This window comes from Anser anser (genome assembly GCF_964211835.1).
Source record: "Anser anser genome assembly, chromosome: 5".
In the NCBI taxonomy this organism is placed as follows: Eukaryota; Metazoa; Chordata; class Aves; order Anseriformes; family Anatidae; genus Anser; species Anser anser.
Window position 1 is genome coordinate 49994030 of NC_139725.1, and position 26205 is coordinate 50020234.

The 26205-nt window shown below is 36.5% G+C and overlaps 1 protein-coding gene across 1 annotated transcript in view; it reads right to left on the reverse strand.

Moving 5' to 3' along the window:
* Window positions 1–98: 98 nt before the first annotated feature.
* The window catches only part of PPP4R3A (protein phosphatase 4 regulatory subunit 3A), a 42209-nt gene continuing 16102 nt past the window's right edge, over window positions 99–26205 (reverse strand). The window contains exons 3-15 of the mRNA XM_083838844.1: window positions 24079–24177; window positions 21197–21814; window positions 12871–12948; window positions 12653–12769; window positions 12034–12150; window positions 10606–10737; window positions 10408–10510; window positions 8898–9056; window positions 7511–7680; window positions 5486–5628; window positions 3062–3252; window positions 2343–2569; window positions 99–965 (exon numbers count right to left, since the gene is read on the reverse strand). Of these exons, the coding sequence (XP_083694970.1) occupies window positions 852–965; window positions 2343–2569; window positions 3062–3252; window positions 5486–5628; window positions 7511–7680; window positions 8898–9056; window positions 10408–10510; window positions 10606–10737; window positions 12034–12150; window positions 12653–12769; window positions 12871–12948; window positions 21197–21814; window positions 24079–24177 (2268 nt within the window). The 3' untranslated portion in view covers window positions 99–851. The remainder of the gene's footprint in view (window positions 966–2342; window positions 2570–3061; window positions 3253–5485; window positions 5629–7510; window positions 7681–8897; window positions 9057–10407; window positions 10511–10605; window positions 10738–12033; window positions 12151–12652; window positions 12770–12870; window positions 12949–21196; window positions 21815–24078; window positions 24178–26205) is intronic.

The window sequence follows — 26205 nt, forward strand, 5'->3', positions numbered from 1 at the left end:
AAAACTATACCATCTTCCATAAAATCCTAAACATATTAAGAATTGTGATGCAGAACAAAATTACACAGGGTGAAACAGGTACCAGCACAACAGTGAGATTATATTACATCAAAAAATTTTAATGGTCCCAAATATATACTCAACAACTAAGCATACACTCAGGGGGGCAAAAAAAAATTATGACACAAAAGTGACCACATCTAGAATTCCACTCAATCTTTAATCAAGAAGGGACAAACAAATCCCCCACCTCCAAAAAAAAATTCTGCAGTTTAAAGGGCAAAGGGAACAGATTAAAAAAAAAAAAAGAGGAAACTTTATATTCAGCCCTCCCCCGTAGAGGTTTTTAAAACCTGTTGTAGCTTGACTAAAATGTTCAGAATGTACGATTTCAAAGGCAGGTCTCTTTTATACAAAGAAACTGCTGGCATTCTTAACTAGTGAAGAATTATGGCAAAAACCGCCTTTTCTTCAGAAGTCTCATACATGGTCCAAGAAAGCATATTCTGATTGTAGCAACTGACCAGCCAATCCAGAGTTCCACTAACAAAACTCCTGCCCTGTTGGCTTTTTTTTTTTTTCATTTTTGTTTTCCATTTCCTTCCCTGAGAAAAGGGCAACATGTGGTCCAAGCTGGAGAGCTCAAAGGCATTAGTCTTTCCCCTAAACGAAGTATTTCCTCTTCTTCTGCTCCTTTGAATTGGCACTTGATTGGCAGAAATCCATTTGTATAGGTTGATCTGTGTCACACACAGTAATTCACAAAAGATTGCTGCTTTGTTGTGGGTTTTGTTTTGTTTTTTGGAAAAAATATCCGTCCCTCAAATGGTAATGTTCTTCAGCAGTTGCCATTATGATGACTCGAGCTTTGCTTTCTTTGACAAAGGTAAAGTTTCCTCCTTATCTTCATCTTCATCATCCTCTTCATCATCATCAGGATAATCTACAAGCCCAACAAGGCCTCCCTACAAAGATGGACATAATTACTTTAAGAAAACATCTTGCATGTTGATACTTTACCGTTCTATTGGAAAATGATGTTTACGCAGCATATTGCCATTATGGATATTGATTCATGAAGTTTTGGATAAAATCAAACAGAACAAAAAGAAACCCTTCAGTATGAATGAAAATGACATTGTCTGAAAAACATTTAAATGAACAAATCCAAACTGGGGTTTTACCTATCCAACGGGATAGAGATATTTCCAAATAGAAAGAAAATCCACAAATTTACTTAGTTTTGCTAAGTATACGCTGCAGCTCAGTCTGTAAAGATGCAAATTTCTTTTCACCAAGCATAGCTGACTGCAGCAACATGCAATCTGGAAGCACTTCAGAAACAAATACAGAACATCCCTCAATTTGAATTTTCAATTAGGAGACTTCTACAGCACAGTCTGTCTTCAAAAAAGCTAGCTAAATGTTAAGTAATTTAGGTAATTTATTGTATATAATTAAATAAATAAGGTATACAGGTTACATAATTTACACAGCTTGGCAACTGAAAATGAGACAATAATCCTGTAATATTTAAAATACCCTTGCATTGCAAATAAACACAAATTTTAGGATTAGGCAGCTCTAGACCCATGAAGAAGTGTCATGATCTTCAAAAACTTTCTCTAACTACAGTATGCTGTGATTTTCTGAAGCTTAACCAGGATTTGACTACAATGGCAGCTGCCAGTACTTTACTCAAGGATCACATTACTTATGCAGTTATCTAATGACAGGCATCTAAAATAGAAAACTGCAGTCAACTGTATACCAAAATGAAATGCTATAAAAAAATTACACACATTTTGTACCATCACACATAGCATAACACTGAATATATTACACATAAATTAAGTATAAAATAATTATTGAAAAAAAACAATTCCGACATAGATTCTAGTTTCTGAATGCAGCACTTTTATAAACAATGTGTATGTTACACTGAAGAAAGGAACTTATGCCTGAATCCATTAATGGTTTTACAGTCCGCTGCATATTCAACGTAACATTTTTTGTACCACCACCAGTTGAAAATTTGAAGCTAATACTGTATGCAATATGCTCCATATGTAAAGACTCCATTTCAGATTCAAGGAATTACACTGACTGAGCGAGATGGTATAAAAACTCTCTGGTGAGAGTTTGGGCGTCAAAAGAGCTTATGTTTTTTCTTTTTATATACATGTTGGACCAGAAAATGCTAAACATCAGAGAAAAAGTAAGCACAAACTGTACAGTCAATTACTGCTTAGTATGTCAGAATTCACACAAACTTCAGAGGCGCGCTAAAGTAAATACCTAGTCTGTAACAATGAAGTCAACCTACGTCTGTTCAAAATTACCTTAGTTGTAATAGCTGCCATCTGAGATGTGCTTTTAGAAACTGATCCTGGAGACCCAGGCGACCCTGGAGATCCAGGAGAACCTGGGGATCCAGGCAGATTACTTGCAGATGACTGACTGGTAAGGTTGGATTTCGTCCCACTGGAAAAGGAAAGCTTGAAACTTGGGCTCTGACGACCCGAAAGGTTAGTTTTCAGAAGAACTTCCTTCTCTTCACTCTCTTTTACTGCAGACAAAAAATAAAAACCAAAACCAATGCAACATTACTGAACGAAACATTTAACGACAAACCATCTTGCTGTGTGGGAAAATGCTTAATACTTTATGCACAACTTGAAAAAGAGAGTGATAATACATTTTTTTTTCATACTTCTATACCACACCTAGCAGTTGTTGTCACCGGCCAGGACTGAACACTCTTATCCTACCGGTGACATCACCTGAACATATATATAGAAAATGTTAAATCATAAACCTGAAATAAGACAAAGGAAAACCTGATAATCAGCTAAGATCATCATTTAAATTCTTTAAGAAATACGCACTTTTGCATCATTGTGCTTTTACAAACAACAGAACTTGTTCACTAGCTCAGAGTCAGAATTTCAAAATCTATGAACTTGAGGATAAACATAAAAATCCTTTGTTGCAGTAGGACTAAAGAATAGCAGTTAGGCTTCTGTGTAAGCCATACGGCATTATTTTTCTCATCACTTACATTTTTTCCTCTCCATGAATTTACTTATAGGGTCCATAATATCTTCATCATTCTTAGTTTTGTCAGAAGGGGGCACCACTGCCTCTCCATCTTCCATATCGTCCTCATCAGTATTAAACCACATTTCCTCCTCGTCTTCCAGGGTTCTTGCATCCCTTCTGTATCTGTGGTTTCTCAAAATGGAGCGCATGCTGCAGAACAGTAAGTTTAAAACTTTTGATTAAAAAAACAACTCATACGATTAACAAAACTTCTACTTGACATTTACACTGACAGCTTACAGCTATAGATAGTGTAGAGCAATAAAAATACCAGCATCTTTAATAGAGCAAACTATTCTTAAATGTGCCTCTTTCTTTGTACTTTCAGTGCAAATAACATTAAAAACTTTTCTTTCTGAAGCATCAAATAACGTATAGAATGTGCTAATAGCACATTCAAACTTTATCTGTACAAAATTCTGCAGATTACTAGCAGCACTGTTAAATGTTACTTTAATAAATGTCACTTAAGTGTTGTATTCAGGCTTGGTATAATAGCTTACACTCATAAATAAAAAGTTGTAAAGAGAAGTTTAGAAGCTACAGACTATTTTCTAATAATACTGCATAGCCCATCAGCATTTGGGGTCCAATGTGTTTAAAAAATAGGTATGTTAAAAGGATAGTCATCTCTTCCTCCCACATCCACAATTTTTGGTCAATATCAGTATTTTTCATTCTTAAGGGACCTAGATACAAAGCATTATCTTTCCCTCTTCATTTAATTGATTTATTATTAGCTTTGGTCTACCTTCACCCCAACCTTCCTTTTCTCTTACAGTAGCAGCAGAATGCTAAATGTATTTTTAAAAATAAATCTAATTCTGAATAATTCCTTTGCCAACACTATCATCTGGATCTATATAAACAGTGCATCATTTAAAACTGCATTTAAATGAAAGTTTTGTTCCTAGTGGAAAACTGTTACTTAAGTGGCAGTTTTCCGAATACTTCTGTGGCCCACGTCAACACAGATTTTGGCCTCCCTGACTGAACTATTCAATTGTTAAAATGTGTAAGCAGATTATTGTTATTTTTGCATTTTTATTACTTCTGTTTATTTCACTTAGGACATGAACTGTGACAGGGCTTGCACAGCCACTTTATAAACGTAGGAAGAAGAGAAAAACTGGGCCTGGTTGAGGTGTAACCTTGAAGCTGTAGTTTTCTGCTGGACACGCTAATGTGGCACAACAACACACGATCACTTAGTTCAATTTGAACCAAGTAAACACTCTAATGTTTTACTTCTTACAGTAGATTGAAATTACTGAAAGAAGTGACTGGGGGTTCTTTCCAACACATGCATTAAAGTAAGAATCCTGGGGTTTGAATTTCACAGCTGCTTAAATGATAAGCTTAGCTGACACAAGTCATAATAATAATGTCACCTGTAAAAAAAATTAGTATTCAAACCTGCAGATCCTGCACGTACTCTTGAAAGAGCTTCAACATTTAAAAACTAATCTACGATTATACTCGCATTTTAATTTGAAGAAATATGATGGTAGGAATTCAAACAAGTTAAAAGTCTGAAATTTCAAGATGTCCTAGTAATGACTAATCAGGTATAATTTTAACGTCTTCAAACTAATTCATGACAACAAAATAAGAACAGATCTTGCTAACAATTCTGAAAAGTAACTCATCTGCTCACATGCGGTCCGTTTTGTTTGAATGGAACTGTACACATAAGTAATACTGTTTGCAAAACATAAATTGAGTATAAAGTCCTAAACTTTGTATTTTTACAAACCCTACTCTTTTAACCTTGGGTGACTGTGTACTAAGGAAGGAAAGTTTTGCTCTGGCAAACAGAAGGAAGGATTCAAGTGTGACATCACATTGGTTTTTATCTCGTCAGCAACTCTAACAGTGAAAAAAATTATCCTCTGAATATTTCTTTGTGTATTTTATTTCTCAGTCATTGTGGTAGCACTTATAAAAGTACCTATTCCCATAACTAACTAAAATAAGAAATCTAACATGAATTTTTGAAGGAAAAATCTACACAATGATTCTTGACAGAACAATGTTCCAAATCAAATAAAGGGAACCTGTTATTTAGGTAAATGAACTTCAGATACCGGTAAGGCTTCCACCCTCATTACAACAGTACGCGTAAGTTTAGGATACAAAAACTCATCACTATTACTGGGGTCCAGGAAGGGAACGGGGGAAAAATAACACTTAAGTGAATATGTTAGCTGAAAGTTGATCACAAGTTTGAAGCAATACATCAGGAAATAACACTATTAATCAATTAAATTCAACAACAGCTGAGATGTAACCAAGAGTATAAATCATTTACATTTCCTGCTATCACACAAAAATCCACCAGTATTCCCCCCCAAAAATAATAAGGGAATTGAGTGCCTGTTACCTGTCAAGTTTTGGATTATCTTGTCTTTCCCTTTGTTGCTCAAATCGTAGTTTCAGTCCTTTGAATGTCTGCACATAATCTACATCTTCCAGTGCTTTCCAGTAATTTTCAATTACATGAGCTGTTAATGATTTTATATCTTCCTGTAGGAATGAAAAACCATAAAGTGACTTACTTTTGTTCAAGTGAATTTACGTCTTCATACAATATAAAAAGTAACTGAGACATTATTTTTAAAACATTCCACAGAAAACATCATAATAATTAGCTTACGCAAAAATAAGCATATGCAAAAAACTACACTACAGGCGTAGTTAAAAACCTAGAGCTTCAAATATGATTAGAGAAGCAGATATAACAGTAGTAATTTTCTAGCAATACATGCTTCAAAATATATGAATAGAATCTAAAACCCTGATAGAAAATGATATCAAAACCAATTCTGCAAACTATATTCCACTGCAACTCATAAATGTTTGTATATTGAGAGAGTAACTGTTACCTGTTGTAACCAATAAAGTAAAAAAATATACGTTCACAAGATACAGACTTAGCATTCACAATATTTCTTTGCTGCAAATGAATTACTTAGGCAAAAATAATTATTCAATGCATTTGTTTAGGATGAGAACAAGGAAAATATTTTTCATCAGAAACTAACAGCAAGTTTTTTCTTTGTGGGCACACAATGCCTGTCAAGGTCCTTTATAGAAACCTGCCAACTTGCTTTTTTCAATTGTTTGTTATTATTTCATATGTATATATATATATATATATTATATATATTATATATATTCATATATGAATTATTTCAATTGATTGTTACAGCTGCCCAGAGCCACTCCTAAGGGTTAAACCTAGCACAGGTCTGCATACTGGTGCAGGAAAATTGCTCTTGTATGTGGTATGGCGCTTGTAGTGCTGCACAGCCACTGGAAAATACTGCAGAATAAACACCTGAATTACCATTTACTAAGAACAAGCAAACCAACGTAAATCTTAAATACACTGATTATTTTCTTTTTTGATTGCATGCTCAAAGGTCAACTCTTTTGAATGGTAATCTATCAGTAATAATAAAAGCACTTTTTAAAAAAAAATGTATTTGCTCTCCTTAAAAATAAACCTAGAGGAAATAAAATTGACAGTGATTTACAGATAGCTAGGAGTACTCTGGAAATGCAACCTGAGTATCTATGTGATAAGGAGGACAAGAAAATAAAAGATGACTTATTTTCCCACAGAATGAACTACAGAATTAGTACGCAATCCCGAAGAGTACTGAAAGACCACAGCACCAAATTCAGGACCAGGTAAACAGACCAACCTTTTTCATAGCTTCAAAAACATTTTAAATGGTTTTTAAATGCAAAGAGGAAAGAGGACATCAGCACTGAAGGTGTCAAGAGGTGACAAAGCCTCATTTTTCCCCCACCCACTTACTCCACCGTGACTGTCTGCGCTTGCTTGCCCCCACTTATCACATTTGCAGTTTGTACAGTATCTTGTCAGAATCTGGATGAAGACAACAGTAAAGAAAGAGTACTGTGCAGACAGCCAAACTGGCCTGAATATTTTAAGAGACTCCCTATGGAAAGGACTTTGTAGCACTCCATTAATAAAAATCAAAAAAGGCATATCTCTTTCTGATGTTTCCAAATTCTTTAGAATTGACATTACAGAGCATAACTGTATTTGATGTTTTCATAGTAGTAGCTTCAAATGACATTCCTATCTTAACATGCCCATCCAATCTGCATGCTGAAACCTGAGCAGGGCTGCTTTTACACATCTGTGTACTGAGAATACACTGAGTATTAAGTGAATTTAATTCTAAAGTCATGATACGGCTTGAACATAAGAAAGAACAAATACGTAACACTGAAAATACAAAAGAAAGTTCATTTAAATACAGTTGTCAGATGGTCATATCATTATGAGAGCATAATTCAGGGCACAAACAAAGTCTACTTGAACTACAAGATGAATTACTACATTAATTATCTTCAGCATAACAGTACTTACCACTCTGATAAACTCAAACATCTCTATTATGGCAGAGTTCATCAAATTATAACGGGAACCATTATTTAGAAATGCTTTGACCACAGGTTCAAACAAAAAACTTTTCATTATGTAACGGTTGTAGAATTCATCCTTTAGTCCAATTATCTTTCTCTTGAAACGAAGGGCACCTGAAACAGAGATGTTATTAAAAGCTATGCTTTTAACATTAATAAATTTAATGAAAAAAAAAAAAAATTACTTGGTATCATGGAAATTTGCAATCTCAGTACTTTTGTAGCACTACATTATTAGGACCAGGTTTTACATTCAGATATTCTCTGCTTTGCAACAGTCTTAACCATACTGCTGAACATTACTTGTCCATTTTATTATACAGAAATCCTCCACTGTGATTCTTCAAGTCAAACCCCCTCTGTTCATTGTTGAAGTAATATACTACTGTTAAACTACATTGCCACTAACATAAAGGTGTAGTTTTGATTTTTGAAATGACTATTTTCTCAAGTGTACTTGGTAAATTTGCTTATCATTGCTATTACTCAAATATAAATTTGACTGCATTTAAGTAAGTTCTGTTTGATTAGGATATAAAATATCTCATTTTAAAATCTGTAAACAAGATCTTCATACACACAGTAAACCGAAGATTTAATTTACATCCCGTTTAATGCTCTTTCTGAAATCCTAAAGCACACACGAATGAGTATGTGAATATCCTTACATAAATACTATTAAGAGTATAATCTTGCTGGAAGACAGTGCGTTCTGGTTAGCAATCAGGTGCATGTGAAACACGATTACGAGAAGATTCCAAAACCAATGCTCAGGTGATTCAGTTACAAAATGAAAAAGTACTTCTTACTATATAGTACTCTCAGTCAACTTAAGGCTTTGTTTTGCACGTGCACAACTGAATCTTGGAAAAATCTTTCTGACCTCCAGAATTAAGCCACACTCCTTTGCTTTTACTGTGCTGAACATAGGAAACTATGAGCGTTTCAAAAGCAACATGCTGAACAAACATACTGTTTAAAGCAGTCATCTAACTGTATCTTTAATTAAATACGTCTTATGATTTCTACTCAAAAAACATCAAAACTTACAATGGTTCTCTTAGGATATTCAATAATATTTTCAGTTCATCTCCATATTAAAGTTAAGAAAACTCCTTGTGCTTTTTAGAAAAGACATTCATAAATGCAAACTTATTTACTAATTCTAACTGACATCTACAAATCTGTATGAGAAACACAGAGGATAACAGTAGAATTTCTGTATTCAGTCACAAAACATCTCATCTGTGAAGTTTTCTTCCAGCAGAATGAAGATACGCAACAATTCACATTCACAAAATACTACTTTATTCTTTAGTGTTCGAACTTACACAATGCCAAGAAAGCGTGCTTTGAGGCCATGAGAACAAGCACCCTTCGCAAGATGTCTTTGTTAATAATGTAGTTCTTTATGTGGTAAGTATGGTGTTCTACGCAGAAAGTTAGCAATTCCAGTATTAATGCCAAGAGCTGGGCTGTCTGAAAATCATCTATAATAAAACCAAAACAAAAACAATTAAACATAACCAGGATATTGCCTTCAGAAGCTAACTTCAAATATCCAACTGCAGTCTGGTAAACATTTACAAGTTCTTGTGTTTTCCCCACCGATAGTTTAGGGAATATGACAGAGAGTATGTTTAGTCTTTAAAATAGAAATTGAACAAGCCTGTTACGGATTGGATATTTTATATTTGTACACCTACGGCAGGAAACCCTCTTAACTGCAGAAACAATTACATTTTGTCTGTCTTAAATCAGTGTCTAAAGATTCAGAGAGTACAGAACTTTACACTAACACAAGGTTAGGTCAGCTTTATGTGACCAAATCTCATTATGTTCACATGTCTACAGACATACAATAAAACATTGCCCTATACACAGTCCCTTGACTAAGTTTACACTAAAAAAAGTTATCCATTATACCTTTTAACAAAAGTAGCATTGAAGGGAAATATCTCAGCCTCTTTTAATACTTCTAGGACAAAGTCATATCAGTATATAGAAAAAAGTAGCTCAAATTCTGCTTTTAAGTAGACAGAAACAATAAATCGAACACATTAGATTTAATCTTTTTTAAAAGGCAGTACTACCTTTTTAAGGATACTGCCAGATTGTTGACCACTAAAGAACACAATTATTTTTAAATAGAGATTTATTATTTTAAATCTCACCTCAAAACCATCTTGAAGCAAGTTGAGATACATCAGATCAATTTAACTAAGTCTTTGGAAATCTAAATTAATTTAACTAAGTCTTTGGAAATCTATACAGTTAATTAAGAAGTTTACGGCACGTCTTTTTAACGTATGTACCACCTTTTACATCCATTTTGGATGTGCTTTAATGTCAATACACAGTATTGCTGCTAGTAGCAAGAAAGTACAGTTACTTCGTTACTGAGCTTTGCTATCCTACTCCGATCTAGAAACAATACCCTTAAATTCAGCAAAGCATTTTGACCCACACCTTTCTCAGGGGCGCTTCTGGATCCTCTCTAGTAAATCCTGACTTTAAAATCACGTACACGTTTTCAAGTCTCTGTCACAGAACAGCCCCATGAGTTACTCAAGATGATACAAATGTTTAAATATTTTGCTGAAGTTAAAGCTGCAGCAAGTCCTGTTCACTTCTTAAATTGGATCTCTTTGCTGAATTTTATACTTATAAATTATTCAAACTAATTCATAATTCAGTATTTTACTCTGAATTATATACCATAATCTCAGGTTCTCTTAGAAGACAAAAAAAAAATACTCTGACAGTTACTCTGTTCTAAACACCAACAGCCTGTCTAAATTCAACAGCCCTTGCTATGTCCAACATCCAGAGTGGTGTTACCTTTGCTAGGCTTGTCCTCTGTAGTATTGGCCAATAAAGGGGCTGTCAGAACATGCATACAGTGTTTGTAGAAGAAACCCAAGAACTCTGTCTTTTCTGTTTTCTGGAGAATTAAAAAAAAACACGTATTATGCATGTAACATATCACCAAATGCTGTAAAAACCCAACTGTAATTGTATTTGAAGGTATTTACTTACATTGGCAGTGGCAAGCATATTTTCTGGATCAACTAAGGTACGAAGCAAACCCATGAGTAGCACTGCCCCTCCAAGTTCTGGATCCGTGTCACAAATCATGTGTTCTATAATGAGGTTAATGAGTAGTATATCCTAACGGGGGGGGGGAAAAAAAAAGATAAATTTCAATGCCACTCCCCACAAAAGAAGAAAAAGCCTACGAGAAGCAAGTTAACTTTACATTCCAGCAACACATTCTGGGCAGTTGTTCAACAGTAAGAAGGCAAGCAGTGAAGAGGAATCTTTCTAAGCAACTAAAATGGTTCTGAAATTAAGAATCTTATAATTTAGTTGGAAGGAAAACGCCAGGAAGAAAAAGTAGAGAGCCAGATACTCAACAGTCTCAAACTTCAACTGATTTCTTGAAGTGTTTTCAGAGTATGCAAGTTTAGATATATATCTCCTCCCCTTAGAATACATACCAGTGTTTTATTTCCATGAACATACAACAGTGAATTTTGCTCTGCTATTGAACTTGATGAGATTATTTTCACCTAAAAATAACCCCAACATGTGCTTGCAGAAAACAAGAATAACATGTAAAAATAGAAAATAATATTTACATTTAGGAATCCCTACACTAAAGTTGCTGGGTTACCGCTGTCCCTCATAAAAGAGGACAGTCATCCAATGCAAGTGGCTGGAACCAACAGCCCTATTCCCTCTATGTCAGCTGCACTTGCAGCATGTAAGGTCCCAGCTGCCCCCTTCTTCGTCTTCCAGCACAGAAGTAGCAGCACGAGTAGTTTCCTGTCCTCAGCCATGTTTTTGGCAGATAAAAGAAGACATTAACTATGTCCTCTATAGAAAAGGCAGCACAACATTTTTTCTCCCTTGATTGCTACTTTGAACTACCTTTCTTACTAATACTTGTGTGCTAGAGTTCTGTATTAATAAGTTACTGAGGATCTCCAGGAAATGCAAACCTCTGTTAAAAAAAGAAGAAAAAAGTGTCCAGAAACACTTAGGATCATATCTCTACTTCCAATGTGTGTGACAGTAAACTGAACACAGCAGGTTTCTTATATGTAAATTAAAACACATGCCCAGGCTAAGATCAAGACTTAATTTTACATTTTGCATTTTAAGGAGGACATCAATCAAAAATATTTTGTTTTCCTTGTATGGCTGCTAATGATAACCAAAACAGTGGTTTACAATAACCTGTTTTACTTTACACACAAGGGAACGAAAATATATAAAGAGGCAAACACTCATATCACTTGACTAACAGGACTTCTAAAAATGTGGTAGTTCACTGGTCTGTAATCATATGACTAGATTCCATATTTCTTCAGAACAAGGGTTCACCTCATTAAGAGAGTTGTATATAAGAGCAGCAATTTCAGAAAACAGCAATACACACGTTTCTGGGGACCCGTTACTTACATCGTCATTCTGCTGCGCTTCCTGCATGACAAACTCTCGTACCATGGATGGGTTGTATTCAACCAAATATGAGAATATATCAGTGGCTGCACTTCGTACTTGCGCATCATCCATACCCTGGAAAGTCAAATACAGATTTTTTTTTTCCTTAAAATACAGGTTTCAAAGGAATGAAAATCAGAAATCACACAGCTTTTAATTCCTATTCACAAGAAGTCGTACCTAACTATTGCTTAAACTGTATTCCAAAACTGGTTTGACTCTTAATCTCTTTCCTGTACAAAGCTACTGGGGAGAATATATTTTATGGCTCTTCTGTCTGTTGGTTTATTTCCCTACCTTCTTACTTAGTTGTACACCAAGGAGGACATAAAGATGGGAGCGTGAATTAAAAAACAAAAATATAACAATGCCAGGGCACTTACCAATGTCATACTGTAATTGCCTTTCAAGTTTAAAAAAAATAATTTTTGAATGTCCTGAAGCTCAAGATAAGACAAGTCAAATGAAGCAAACACTTAAGAAACCTTTGTGACTGATGTTTCGCATACCTACTTTTTAAAAAACCTCTCTGGAGAGAAATAAAATTGTTATCACAAAGAAAGTTGAGCTGACTTACCAATATGACTTCTAGTGCTGGCAGTATGCCCATATTTGACAAGGTTTTGAAAAACGCATCTCTGTTTTGAGGTTGCAGTGTTTGAGAGAATGCACAAAACTCTTTCAGAAAATTTACCTGAAATAGAGAAACACCACACTAGTTAGTAATTAAAATAAAGATATAGGTGTCACTTTGTAGTAACTGTCCCTCTCGTGTATATTTTACAGATCTCTTACCAATTCCTGTCTTTTCTCCTCATCTGTGGCTTCATCTGTTAGTTGTGCAAACAAGTCTGTCAGAAATTTTTCATCTTCCTACAAAGGCAAAACAATACCATTTGTTTATTTGACAATATCAAAAGGCATCCAAGTGTAAAACAAAGTTCTTCTAAACCATGCCTCCTGCAGTTAAAAGAGAACACACAGTTGCATACTGTATTTAATCACACCAGCATGAACTTTCTAACTCATTTTTCAAACAAATTAGTATCAGTCTTGTTTCTCTTTTCTCTGCCAATTTCATTCCGAGTTATGATGTATCTCGGGTAGCCTTTTGGCTTTTCTGTCTTCTACTGCCATCCTCATCATTTTGCCTATGCTTCTCTAATTCCCTCCCCCGTCGTAACACATCTCTCCCGCTAAACCACACTACAATCCATTGCTTCAAATGTTGATGGATTTTGATACGCACGATACTCAGCCCTACACACATTTGTTCAACTTTGGAACATCAGAGATCTTTGCAGCAGAACTACACCAAGGACATGAGGACATGATGAAGCTGTCTAATAGCAGGAACAAGGTGAGACTTTCCCCAGAGTTGTGAAAAGGGTAAATTCTGAAAACCTAAACAAATTAACTGTTCCTAATGTATACTGCATTCACTGGGCATTCTGGCTGGCAACTATCAAAATCCATTCAGTTCAGTTAATTTTCATGCTGCTGTAGTTTAGCAAAACCACAAACAGCATCCAGCGCATTACAGATGTGTATCTTCAGAACAAAACAGCAAAGCTTAGCTTTTCATCATCTTTATAGTCTTAGCTAGAAGATTAATAAAACAGAAATGAACCTTCCCCTATCCTTTCCCCAATATTGTAATGTAATAGAGAGCACTTGCTTGAAAAAGATACCTTCACATGAGATCCAAATGGATTTATTTTAAAAGCCACCAGAATGTTGAGCTGTTTCTTATGAAGTCAGTAATGCCGCATGCTGTTTTGTCCATCCCAAAACCACAGTGCTAGAAACTCAAGTTGCCTTGCTTACTTTTACATAGCATAATGCAGAATCGTGGAAGTACTTAAGTACATCCAATAAACTTTCTTATATTACAAATTTTCTAGGTACCTCATCCAGGCAGCCTTGCAGAGGAAACGAGTACCTCAGTTCCGATGGCACACCATGCTAATGCAGCTCTAACGCCTTCAAACCCAGCCCAGGATCCCTGCATGGCACTGCACAGCACAGATAAACCCAGAATAGGCTGGCACGAGCCGCTACCCTACAAGGCATTTCACCACACTCTGTGGCAAAACCTATATTTAGGGTATGCCACGTGTTTCCTCTTGTTTTGATGCTGTGCTTTTCTTCTAATGGGACCCAACAGTCTAGTGACAATGAGCAAAGAATGATTCCTGGACATAATTTCAGGTGCTAGCACTGTGACTACTTCAAAAGCAAATGAAAAAGAGATAGAAAAGGCCTCATCTGAAGTTTATTGAGAAGACCACTCTAGAAGGTCAAACCCTGGAAATCTAAGATTTGACTTCCAGGTTTCAATAGTCATACATGCTTAAAACAATTAACTAGTAAGGACTGATTTCAAGAAACAACTTCAGCTGTGAGGAAAGAATGCAAGGATGTCTGCTTGCTATCCAGCTCTTACATGGCCGATACATTTTCTGATCTATTATTTAACTCCTTAGACATGAGAGCTAACATAACTAACCTACAGTAGACACACATTTATTTACTCAAAAAGAACATATAAACATTTCTTTCAAATAATGTGCAAGTTATTCTCCTTGATTAGCAGTACGTTTAAGAATACTGCTATTTTGATCTCGCTGTAAAACCAATTTCATCTACCAGAAGTATCGGCAAGATGCATGCTTATCCCCAGCCGGGCAGCGTAACCCCATTTCCATCCTGAACTGTGAAAGGAAGCTTTCACCTCCCTCATAAAACTTACTGGAAGTAAGTTCAAGTTAATGCCACAAAAATACTTCTGAATGATCATTAAGGGAAAAAAAAAAACCAACAAAGAACACTTTTCCCACAGCAATGTCATCTCCTCTCCCAAATTCCACTGAATGCACTGTATTTTAAGTCAACAGCACTACCTGAAACCTCCAGGCCTCAGCAGAGCTCTAATCTCATTTAAAATCAGTGGGATTAAGATGGTAGTGAGTGAGTGGAGACATCCCGCCCAACAAACTCCTTACAGGGATAACATGCAGTAAGTGGTGGTTATCCCAAGAAAATAAGAACAAGCTGTTATTAACTCTGCCATTATGCCTCAGCCCTGAACTGCAGGTAGGTGCAGCCTCATTGCAGATACTTAACGAAAGGCAGATAGGTTGTTACTGATGGAAAAAAATCTTTCACATTTATAGAAAACTTGTGAATGCAATGAATATTCAAAATACAAGACTCTCAAGCGGTAAGATTACTGAGTAGAGCACTGTGTCTAAAGTTACACACTTGAACAACAACACCGCGATCTATGGAAACGCACAGGACGAGAGCAAAGTTCATGTCTTACAAGTCACAAAGCACCAACACCGAATGCTACAAACACACGAGCTTCAATGTCTCCTGCTTTTTTTATAATGTCTCCTGCTTTTTTATTCCAACTTGGAAAAATCCCTCAAAAATCTGTCTGTGAAGTAAACGCAGCACAAATGCATAATTCCTTGCAGTTTTGGCCTCTTAATGCAGACAAGTATTTGTATATATATGAGAAGCTGGCAAAATCATCCATGTCTTCCTAGAAAGAATAAAGATAGCTTGCAGAGTAATTATACAATCTAGCTATGTATTATCCCCACGCGCAAAAATTATTACCTATGCAATACTTTAACTATGCATATGCCAAACACTAGGTATTTTCATCTATGCTTCTGCAGGACCTAAGTACATACTGCTAGGATTTCATACATTTTCATGTTCATGATGATAAATTAAGCCAGACTTAATTTATCTTCATGAACTCATTTATGAATTTAGAAACAAGAAAACCTACAGATCACCAAAAAATGCAGTATTTATATTTGTGAATCCATTTTCAAAGCACTCGTTCTCTTCCCAAAAGGCACTTAAAAACATTAGTCTAAAATAGGCTTCTATTAAGTATAATTAATTACAGACACCTCATGTCTGTGATTAGACATAAATGACAAAAACTATCCCTTTCGAAAAACAAAAAAACAAAACAAAAAAAACACAAGAAAATGAGCAAAGCCTAAGCTGAAAAAGAGTATACTTTCCATCCTATTTCCCATCTCTGTATTCATTTTAGTCAGAAATAATATTTCAGCCCAGAAATAAAAAGGTTTCATTAAATGTTACCAGCAAACAGAAACTTACAGTTTCCAACGTGCACTCCTTCCTGCTACCACACCAGAATATTTCACAGTTTAAATTGTTTTGTCTCTTTTATCCCATCCTGTCTTCCTACACATGCTTTCATTTGCTATCACTGAGCTATTTCCACTTGAGGCAACACTCTGAAATAGCAGCGGGATCCACCCGATCACCTCTGGAGCTTCTGCACACATCAAAACCCATTTTCTTCATTGAAGACGTTACCCTCAGAAATCAGTAGCACGCACCACTTGCAAACTTCTTTCACTAAGACATTTCCCACAGCAAGTGGCACTCTCACGCTTTACTGCAAGGTAAATTTTGCTGCAAAGGAGATCTCCAGAGTTACTCCTGAGCTAACTCCTGCAAAACAGCCGACCTGTGGGAGACGTTCCAGTCCTCACATACGTGGGCAAAACTGCCTACATGCACTGCCACAAGTCTTCCTCAAAACCACCTACAGATAATTCATGTACATCCCTGGGCTTCTGCTAAGAGGAAGTCAACTCTCTGTAAAACCACTTTTAAAACGAAGAACAGCCTATTGTTATATAAATCTAGTAAAACACAGAGATGTACCATCCTTTAGCAGACAAAAAGGAGGGGGGGGCTATCAGCAATATGATTTCTGTGTTTAAGGAAGCTGACCAGCAATGCCACGTGATCACTGCTGTACTAGGCACACACATTGTTTTAATGTATACCCAATTTTCCCTTTCCAGTCTCCAGCTTTCTGAAAACAAAAGACTCTAGCCTCCAGACAGACAAACTCAAAGTAACCCTAACACCACCCTGTATCCTGGAAGATAAAAGCACCACGGGATCTTGCTGGCAAAAAGAACACGCCAACGTGGAGGGGGTAGAAGATGGAAGGAAACGGTGTTTGCTCACTCTATGGCGCAGTTTTGCAAGTTTTTGTTTTTTAAGAACTATTTAATAATACAGAGGGAAAGAACTGGCGGCCTCCAGTGCAAACATTAGTATGTATTTTTTAAAATTGCAAAAGAGCGTCATATAAAGTAAGAAACACCACTTACCTGTCCCACCCCCACTCTCAGAACTGGGCGAGCTCCACGTTTCAGCAAGGCTCCGTGGTGGCTATGACATCTCAAGACTAGAACAGGCTGGACCCCAAGCACTGAGAGCATATTAGGAGGGGCTGAAATTGGAAAGAAATGTTATACACCTCTTTCACATCTTCTGTACAGTGAATCGTACAACCTGTCACTGGGTAGGTTTCTACAGCAGCCAATTCCGCAGGCTGGAAATGCTGGTGTCACGGGTTTGTTATCCACCATGACCAACGTTATCTAGCATAGTGAGATCTTGATGAAGTTACTTAAAATAACAGATCTTAAGACAACTACATCACAAATAAACTAACCTCCATTTCTCAGAAAAGCCCACCAGCGTAAGCATATTTATAAAGGTTATGGGAAAGCTAACCTTAATGAAGAAGGAGGGAGGAATATGTGCATAAGCCTAAGTACCAGAGGTGACCAATTCTCTATTCTTGGTGTTACCACAGAACATGCAAGCTACTCACCTACCTAAGAAACCGAAAGGAAGAAGTTATCTTCCATGACTAGAGAATATACATCTATCTTTTTTTCAAAGAGGTCCAACATCTCTCAGCCAGAGAATATGCAGCCAGAATAAGCGCATTTTTACGCAAACCTCCACACAGCAGTTTGTGAAACTTACAGAAATAACTAATTGTAACTGAAAAGCTGACCTTAAATGGAGTCCAAATGCCTTAAGTAGAACAGAGAAGTAATTCTGAGTAAAGTCAAGACTGGCCTGTCAAAAAGCATAGGGCACGATCTGCAGTCTTGTACAAATTTTTAGTAACTTTTCTGTAGGTAAATTATGGTTGAGTTAATCTGAGATGAGGGTATCGCAAAGCGCCACTTGAGTTAACATGCAGCCTGACACAAAGAGGGCTCTTTAAGAACTTATCTTTTCATGGTGGAGGTAACATTTTTTCTTCTCCTCTCCTTTAAAGAGAGAAAACAACAGAATACTGAGCAGCCCAGTTGTATGGACAATAGTTGCATGGCACAGGATACCAGCTGCTCATGGAGAAGTCTTTACTTTTAATGCAAGATGTAAAACTTATGGTAGACATAGCTCTTCTGTCACACCCTCAGTCCCAGACAGACAATCTGAAGTCAGCAGCAGAAGCACAACCACCTGTATGACACACCAACTAACTTAAGAACTTGAGACTCATCCGTGCCTCCCCATGACATACCACAATGCATCCCAGAAACTCTCCAATTAATAATAACTTACAAAAGAAACAGCTTCTTAAATACACACAGAAGGTTAGTGAGCACCAGGATCTCCTAAGACCTACAGTAACAAATGCCAGGAACCCCAACTTTGAGTCTGTCGTGAAATAAGCTCCCCCAACCCCTCCCCAGAGTGTTGTAATACAGCCAGCTACAGAAATACATACCAAACCACACACCAAAAGAAGAAATACTCTAAGAATTAATTAGAGAAGTGAAATCAACAAAAGCAGTCTTTTAATTTTGATATCAGAATATTACTTATTCTGCATAACGGAATGAGGACCAGTGTCATACATTTTGTATAGGGACTGTGAGAGCAGAGAAAGGAGAAAGGAAAAGGGAGAATGAGACTTCAGGGGACAGAGATTAGAGAAAAGTATAACCTGACACACTGCTCTATAAATAAATGAACACATAAATGACAGGTAAGTAGGCTTAAACCTTGGCTTACAACTACACTATGAGAACCTGAAAAATTAACCAAGCCTTTTAATCTCTTAGAAATGTAATACCCTTGTAATTTGTGATATCCTCTTTTAATTCCCTCAAAAACAAGAATTAATCACCAAAGTTTCTGTCACAGTTCCAAACAGACTCCTATTTATAAACTACACAGCCCCCCCTCAGTGCTCTAAGAGCTGTACTATGAAAGGACTAGCAAACACGAAGTACCAGAGGACACGTTTTATTCCCTGTGTAGTACCACTCTGGGCTCCTCCAATCTACAGAAAGCGCTTGAACAATCTGGAATATTTATCTTACTTTGAAAGTTGTGCAATGCTAGTTCTTCTGGCTCCACCACACATGGAGTATTCTTTATTCTCAATCACAAACAGCAACAAAAGTAAGATACGGTTCAGAAACTTGCAGTCACACAAGAAATGAAAATCAGATCGGAGCTGCTATTTCATCTGTGAACTGCAACCAACACGTTTGGCAACCACACAGAACCCTGATATTCTAACCCAAATTTACCCTACCTGTGTCAACCTAACACTGGCTTTAAGAGAGAAGGGAAAAAAGGAAACTAATCAGCCACTAGTCCTTTATCAAAGTACCCCAGGATTTCTAGCAAGCATGCCCTTAGTGATTTCGCAGCACCAGGTGCCCTTTCTAGCTGCCCAGTTTCAACAATCCAGACCCGCCTCGGTATCAGCCACTGACACCAGGACTCCGGGAATAATTATTCTCCTCAAGCCAACATGTATCATCCTTGGGACTTTGCTTTTAGCAGCCTGTGCAAAGAGGTCAAGCTATTTTAGAGACACTAGTCATACCAGATACTCGAGTGGAAACACCTTAACTAAATCTTTTCAGCACTCTCCAAGTCAGGCCTGTGCGTTTCCTCAAACCGTCCACTCGACGATTAAGGCTTTCTGACTGTTTCAGGCAGGCACCTGTTGTGACTTTGTTCATCAAGGACACACCTACGGATGGGAAGAGGGCTGGTAACATTCAAGATGCCCTAGGTGTTCTAGGTGGCCTCCGGCGGCTGCTCCAGCAGGCGATGGTCTTTCCACGAGGCACGTGCCTCAGCCTCCAGGCCCGGGTGGCTGCCTCGTGTACCTGGCTGCTTATCAACTGCTCCACGCGGGGACACGACACATTCGAGCCCAAGGGACTGGGTTCAGTAATTTCAGCATCCTGATCAACCGAGCGTGGTGGATGAAAGGTCACGAGGCCTACTTTTGACACTTGTTTGACACACGAGCTTTCAAAAGTCATTTTCACTCTTCTTTGTTGTATTTTCCATGAAATTAAACAGTGTGCACACTGAGACTCGACTGAAGATTCAAACAATTAACTTCATCAGCAGCATCTACCATTTTGCCCATTACTCCAGATCAGATAACTCCTACAAAGATTATTTGCTCCTTAAAAGTTAGGAGAATTTCAAGAACGATAATCAACTTGTACATACTAAAATACATATGCTGCAACAACTTGCTGAATTTGTTGAAAATGTTAAGAAGCTGCCAGTACAAAGATCCGCTACCTACTTCTGCACACTTCAGGAAGCTCATGGGTTGGTGTGGAATACTTAACACATGTAAGTAAGAAATCTAAAGCATCAGTTACATATAATCTCTTTACGCTTGCAGTACAATGTACATCATGGAAAACTAGTAATTTGACATAGTCTTGTTTAGGGACTTAGAAGAAAAACTAAGGAAACATTCAAGCACCTATGGCAGTGTTATATTCTGAACCTGCACTTTCCGAACAACTTCCTTAATTTCAAAATCAGAATCAGTTATATCCTGGCATGAGATTATATTTATGAAACTTAGGTGAAATAATTTGACCTTTTTTTTTTAGTTATCCTTAACTGTAGTGCCTGAAAAGTCCCCAAATACAAGAAAAAAAATAACAAAAACCACCCTTCAAAATGCAAACAGTACTATTCATTTTAACCAACCCTACTGAGGATTCTGCATATTTTTGCTCCACATAAATCATCAGTTATAGAGAATCTAATCCAAAATCTGGAGTTTAAGAACATATATTTAAAAGCTCAGCACTCAAATTCCATGCCTTTTCCTTACATAATACTTCAAAAAGACTTTCAGAATCACAGAAGCAAAGGATCCACTGAAGCACCTCAATTTCCCAAGAAATATTAATCATCTTTCTCTGTCCAAGCTCAAATAAAGAGACAGGGAAATTCTCAAACTTACCTGTAACATACCAACTATTTCCACTTTATTAAAAAAGATGAAAGAATGAAGTGTTGATAGCATATTTTCCTCAAAAACTGAGGGAGTGGGTAGGACCATATCTTGAATATACTGTACTCTGTATGTCTGATGTATTTTTTGCTTCAGCTCTGGATCAGATATAGGAATCACCTCTTTAAATTTTGCTGTTTTAGTCAGAAATTCCCTGTGTTTCCGTGACTGTGATAAAGATGGATCATATTCTAGGCATCCAATTACGTCCATTATACATTCCTCGGAAAACATGACTTCAAAAAGTGCAGTTCTGTTCAAAAGGAAGATTCCCTTGATAATTTCATATAAGTGGTGTAGTCCTTCAATGTTCTCCAAGTCTTCGCACACATGAAAAATTTCTAAGAGCTTCTTAATATAGCCCTCATTTTCCAGTGCTAGTGCGAGTTTTTCACGACGTAATGGTGAAGGCAGTGAAGATGCCACAAGTTCTGCAATTTCTTCTAGTCGACTTAATTCACAAGAAGGTAATTCAAGACCTGGTGATGACATATCATCAAAACGTTCTTCCTCAGATTCATCGACGAGGTCCTGAGTAATATCGACAGAAGGATCTTTGCCTTGAACCTATAAAACAAGATGTTTTCAAGAAATAGTGTTTAACGTTTATTACTATTACAATGCTTTTTAAAAAATACCTTTTCAAATGTCACATGCTTTTTATTTGTATGGTCAAAACAGAAGTGCAAATGTACGTTTCACATCACGTATAACTGGTTTGGAACATAGGAGATAATGAAAAGATTTCCTCAAACAGAATGCTTTACAAAAATTATTTCTACATTAGCTGTTCAACTCTATTTATTTTCTATAAATAAAGGGAAGAATAAAGATAGTTGTTAATGTTAATCTCAGGTTGTCTAACTGGTCTTGATGCTTCTCAAAGCTTCTGCAAGCTTGGAGTGAAGAGGCCAGTCTTGTCAAAAATTCTCTGCTTTCAGTAGTGAGAGCCACAAGTCAAAATCTGTTATCATGCACTTCTGAAATACTCAAAAGAGGCACAGAATCCAAAGCAAAACCTGCAAAGCTCTTAAGAACAGAAAACCCCAAATCAACATTTACAAAAGGGTAGTGAAAATCTGGAGCTGTCAGAAAAAGAAGGCACAGGACCCGCAGAGGGATCTCTAGAGCTACAACGAGGAAACTGTGCAAAGTACAAATTAGTGAAAAAAACTGAGACAGATGCTTGGGCACCAGAGTGTTTCAGCTTTAATTACATCTTAACTGTAGTATCTGCTTGGAGTCTGGTGTGTCAAATGCAGAAAGGCAGTGCTGCCTGGAAGAGTGGAAGGCACTTTTTAAACTTGAAAATCAGCAAAAAAGTCTGGGAGAAATAATTCTCCATGGATAACAGCAAGTCTATATATAGATTAAAGTCCAGAATGCTGTTAAGACCCACTTACTGTTCTGCTTCCACATCAGCAACCACTTCCAGTGTAAGTGCTGTCAAAGTTTTCCTTTTAGAAAAAGCTGTAATGACTGAGGAAGCTTAAGATCTTTAAAGTACACTAGACAAAAATACAATAGCATGGCCTCAAAACAGGATGTAAAGAAACTGGGTTCTTACAAAAATACTAGCTCTTTATTTAGAGGCTGAGGAAGCTGGGTTTCTTATCTGGGTGTTTCCTAAGCACAGAATTTCCCCTTTCCCCCATTTTTTGTTTCTGTCCCCAACTTTTGGTCCTTTGACTACTAAGGTTCTTGGAAATGTTTCTGTACTTATTTACGTTAGTAGAGAAGTGTTGAAAAGACTCATGAGTTAAAAAAAAAAAAACAAACAGGATCTAAACACATGCAATTATGAAGCCAGATTTCTTTTGCTTTATTTCTGAAATCAATGAGAACAAGCTACAGAAGACAGAGTGGAGAGAATGATATGTTTGTTAACAGCACAAAGAAAGAGCACACAGGGAAAGAATTCTTAGAAAAAATTAGAGAAATCCCACCTAACGTAGCAAAAAAAAATAAGAAAAGTTACAAGGTTTGGAATTAAAAAACAAAACAAAACAAAAACAAAACCAACACCTGAAAAATTGAACTAATATTCGTGAATACACTGACTAAACTCTTCTGGCTATTGCTCAATAGTTAATAATTGACAATATGTTAACAGTGCTGATTCAGTAACTATATAGTCATCCAGTCCTAGCAGTAAAACTATATATAAACTGCTTGATTTCTTTAAACTGTAAGAATTATAGCTCTGAGAGATAAAGAGCTGTCTCCAACTATCAAATTATTCTTTCACACCCTGACAATCAACAGCACGGTGTCATATTTACATGGAAAAGAGTTCTCTGGAGAAACTCATCATTCCCTTCACCTGAAACAGAAGTATGAGATAAGAGAAAGAAAAGAATGAAAAATGGAGAAATATGAATATGATATAGTCAAATCCATAGGAAATATATTCTAAAATCAACTAAGAGCTCATACATTCTTCTTTCTACAATAAAACTTTAGAAGAAGTTTTTCTCTTCTGGCCAACCAGAAAGAAGTTAATTATGAAATTAATTGTTAGGAAACATTTTAAGCACTCATTTTGGAGAAAACCTTCCTTGGGAGGTAACAGATATAAAATTATTTTGAGGAAAAAGACCTGGAAAAGCTCCAAAAAAATCATAGTTTATGCTCATATCAAAGTTTGGAGGGAAGGAGAAAGTTTTCAAATGAAACATGCAAAATTTGGGGAAGGTGGAAAAGAAGGTAGTTTTGTTTCCCCTTTCTATCTGCTGTGTAGAGATTCGCCTCCTAGAATGGCCTAAAAACTTCAAACACAAACATTAAGATGATTTTGATGTCTCGTGCTTATATTTATCAAACTTACTTACCTGACATATTTTTTCCCATATTTCATCACAGCCTGCTTTTTCTTGAAAGCTAAGTGCCAAATCATAATTTTCAGCCTCAGACCACACAATCAAGGTATCCTTTAAAGACAGGAAGAACCGTTTCAGGCAATGTATTTAAGATTTTACAAACGTAAACAGTGTTTAAAGAGTAAAATTTTAAAATAAGGACAGCTTGATACTTAATTATGACAGGACAGTTTTACAATACAAATGTAACCATCACACTTCGTAAGATTTTGATATGTTCTGAGATTTTTAGGATTAATAACACTTCTGCATAAATCAGAATAAGCAAGTTCCAGAATGATATAAAAGTTTTAGTTCCTAATTCACACGACCATAAAACTGTTAATCTTACAAGGCTGATCTATAATATGTACTTTCACCTCAATGCATCCTCTGATAAAACATGGTAACAAAAGCAATTGCTTTGTTTTTTTTTTCTTTTAATGTGTTTCAATTAGACCACATAATACTGCAAACTTTTGTAGGATCCCACTTACAATCACATTCTTGATTTTTTAATAGGCCCTAGGAAACGTTGTGCTAATGCACAGACCAGCTGCCTATAAAGAAGCCCCAAGATGCCTACAAACTTTAAGCAAGAACAGATCCTTGAATACACTCACAGTTAACGGCCTAGAGTACGCACACCGATTACACTGAACCACACACACCATTTCTACTCCTTCCAAACTACAGTTCTGAAAGGAAGTTTTGCTCTAGATCTGCAGAAGTTAGTGGAAAGAGTGCTTAGCTGTATTTACTACCCCAAAACTTATGCTCTCATCTACTTAATGGAATAGGCCAAGGTTTTTACGGAGCCCTCATACTGCATGCAAAACCAGTACGTAGAAGTGGAAGCCAAGCTGCAAACAGCAATGTCACACACTGACAAGGTAGTTGATGTGCTGTTTTACAGACAGTTTACTAAATAATTGTTAGAATTACAAAAACAAAACAACAAAAACACAAATGAGAATACAATCTGCACTGTTTATACACTGAATCAAGTTTTATTTCAGAAGTCTCCTGTCCTCTCTAAGAGCTAGCTGAAATACAGCCACATTAAACATACACAGCCTCATGAAATCACATTATTTCAATTAATGCTAACATACGCATTAATGCAAGAGACATGAGCATTTTTCTACTTATATGTCAATGAGAACCACAAAACAGACTCTCCTTCGTTAAGTACAGATTTTGCTTATAGTGATTATTCCTAAAGGAACTAATTTTAAATACTTGCAAAAGCACTCTAGGTTGCCAGGCGTTTATAAAGACTGTTTATTGTTTAGGCTTAATTTATTTCAAATATCGAACGAACACTGAAGATAAAGAGAAAACATACATTTAATTTCAATATGCACTTACCAGAAAACTCCTCAAACTAAACTACAAACTAAATAGCACGATCACCTAGCTCCAGCAGGACTTCAGTCAAGCAATACGATTTAATCAATTTGCCATTACCAGGGCAGCCGTACTGCTTCAGATGCACTAATGCATTTACCTTGCAAATGGCAAATAGTTTACCTTTTCCTTTCCCACAGGGTTGAGGAAGAGGTGGTGTAAAAAAAGAAAGGGATTTAGGAAGACCACCTCCAAAATACAAAAGGAAGAAGAAAGGCACAATTAGTAGTTTACTCTCTACATGACAGGTCATGGTGCAAAAAAAAAAAAAAGACCATTAAAGGGCTAGGAACAAAACCGAAGTTGCGTCAGTCACTAAACACTGACATTTCTTTAGGTACATTTATTTCACCATCTTTTAAAAACAGTATGTACCTCACTGCCATATGCATCAGGATCAAAATCTAATACATGCATCTGCCATTAGTATCTACAGTACGTTACTTTTCAAAACCAATCTCTCATCAGCTTCCCACTGAGTAACGCTGTGTTTTATTTAAAACAAAGCGCACTAGATCTTACGTAGAAGCAGAAGTTGCAACACTCCTATCTAATTACATTTTCATTCAAGTGAAAGATTACTTCTTAGATTTCTAAGCAAGCCATTTTCAAAAGATCAAAACGTTTTTTCTTCCCTACAAAGAACATGACCAACAAGTAAAGAAATTACTAAAAGAATGCAAATAAGGA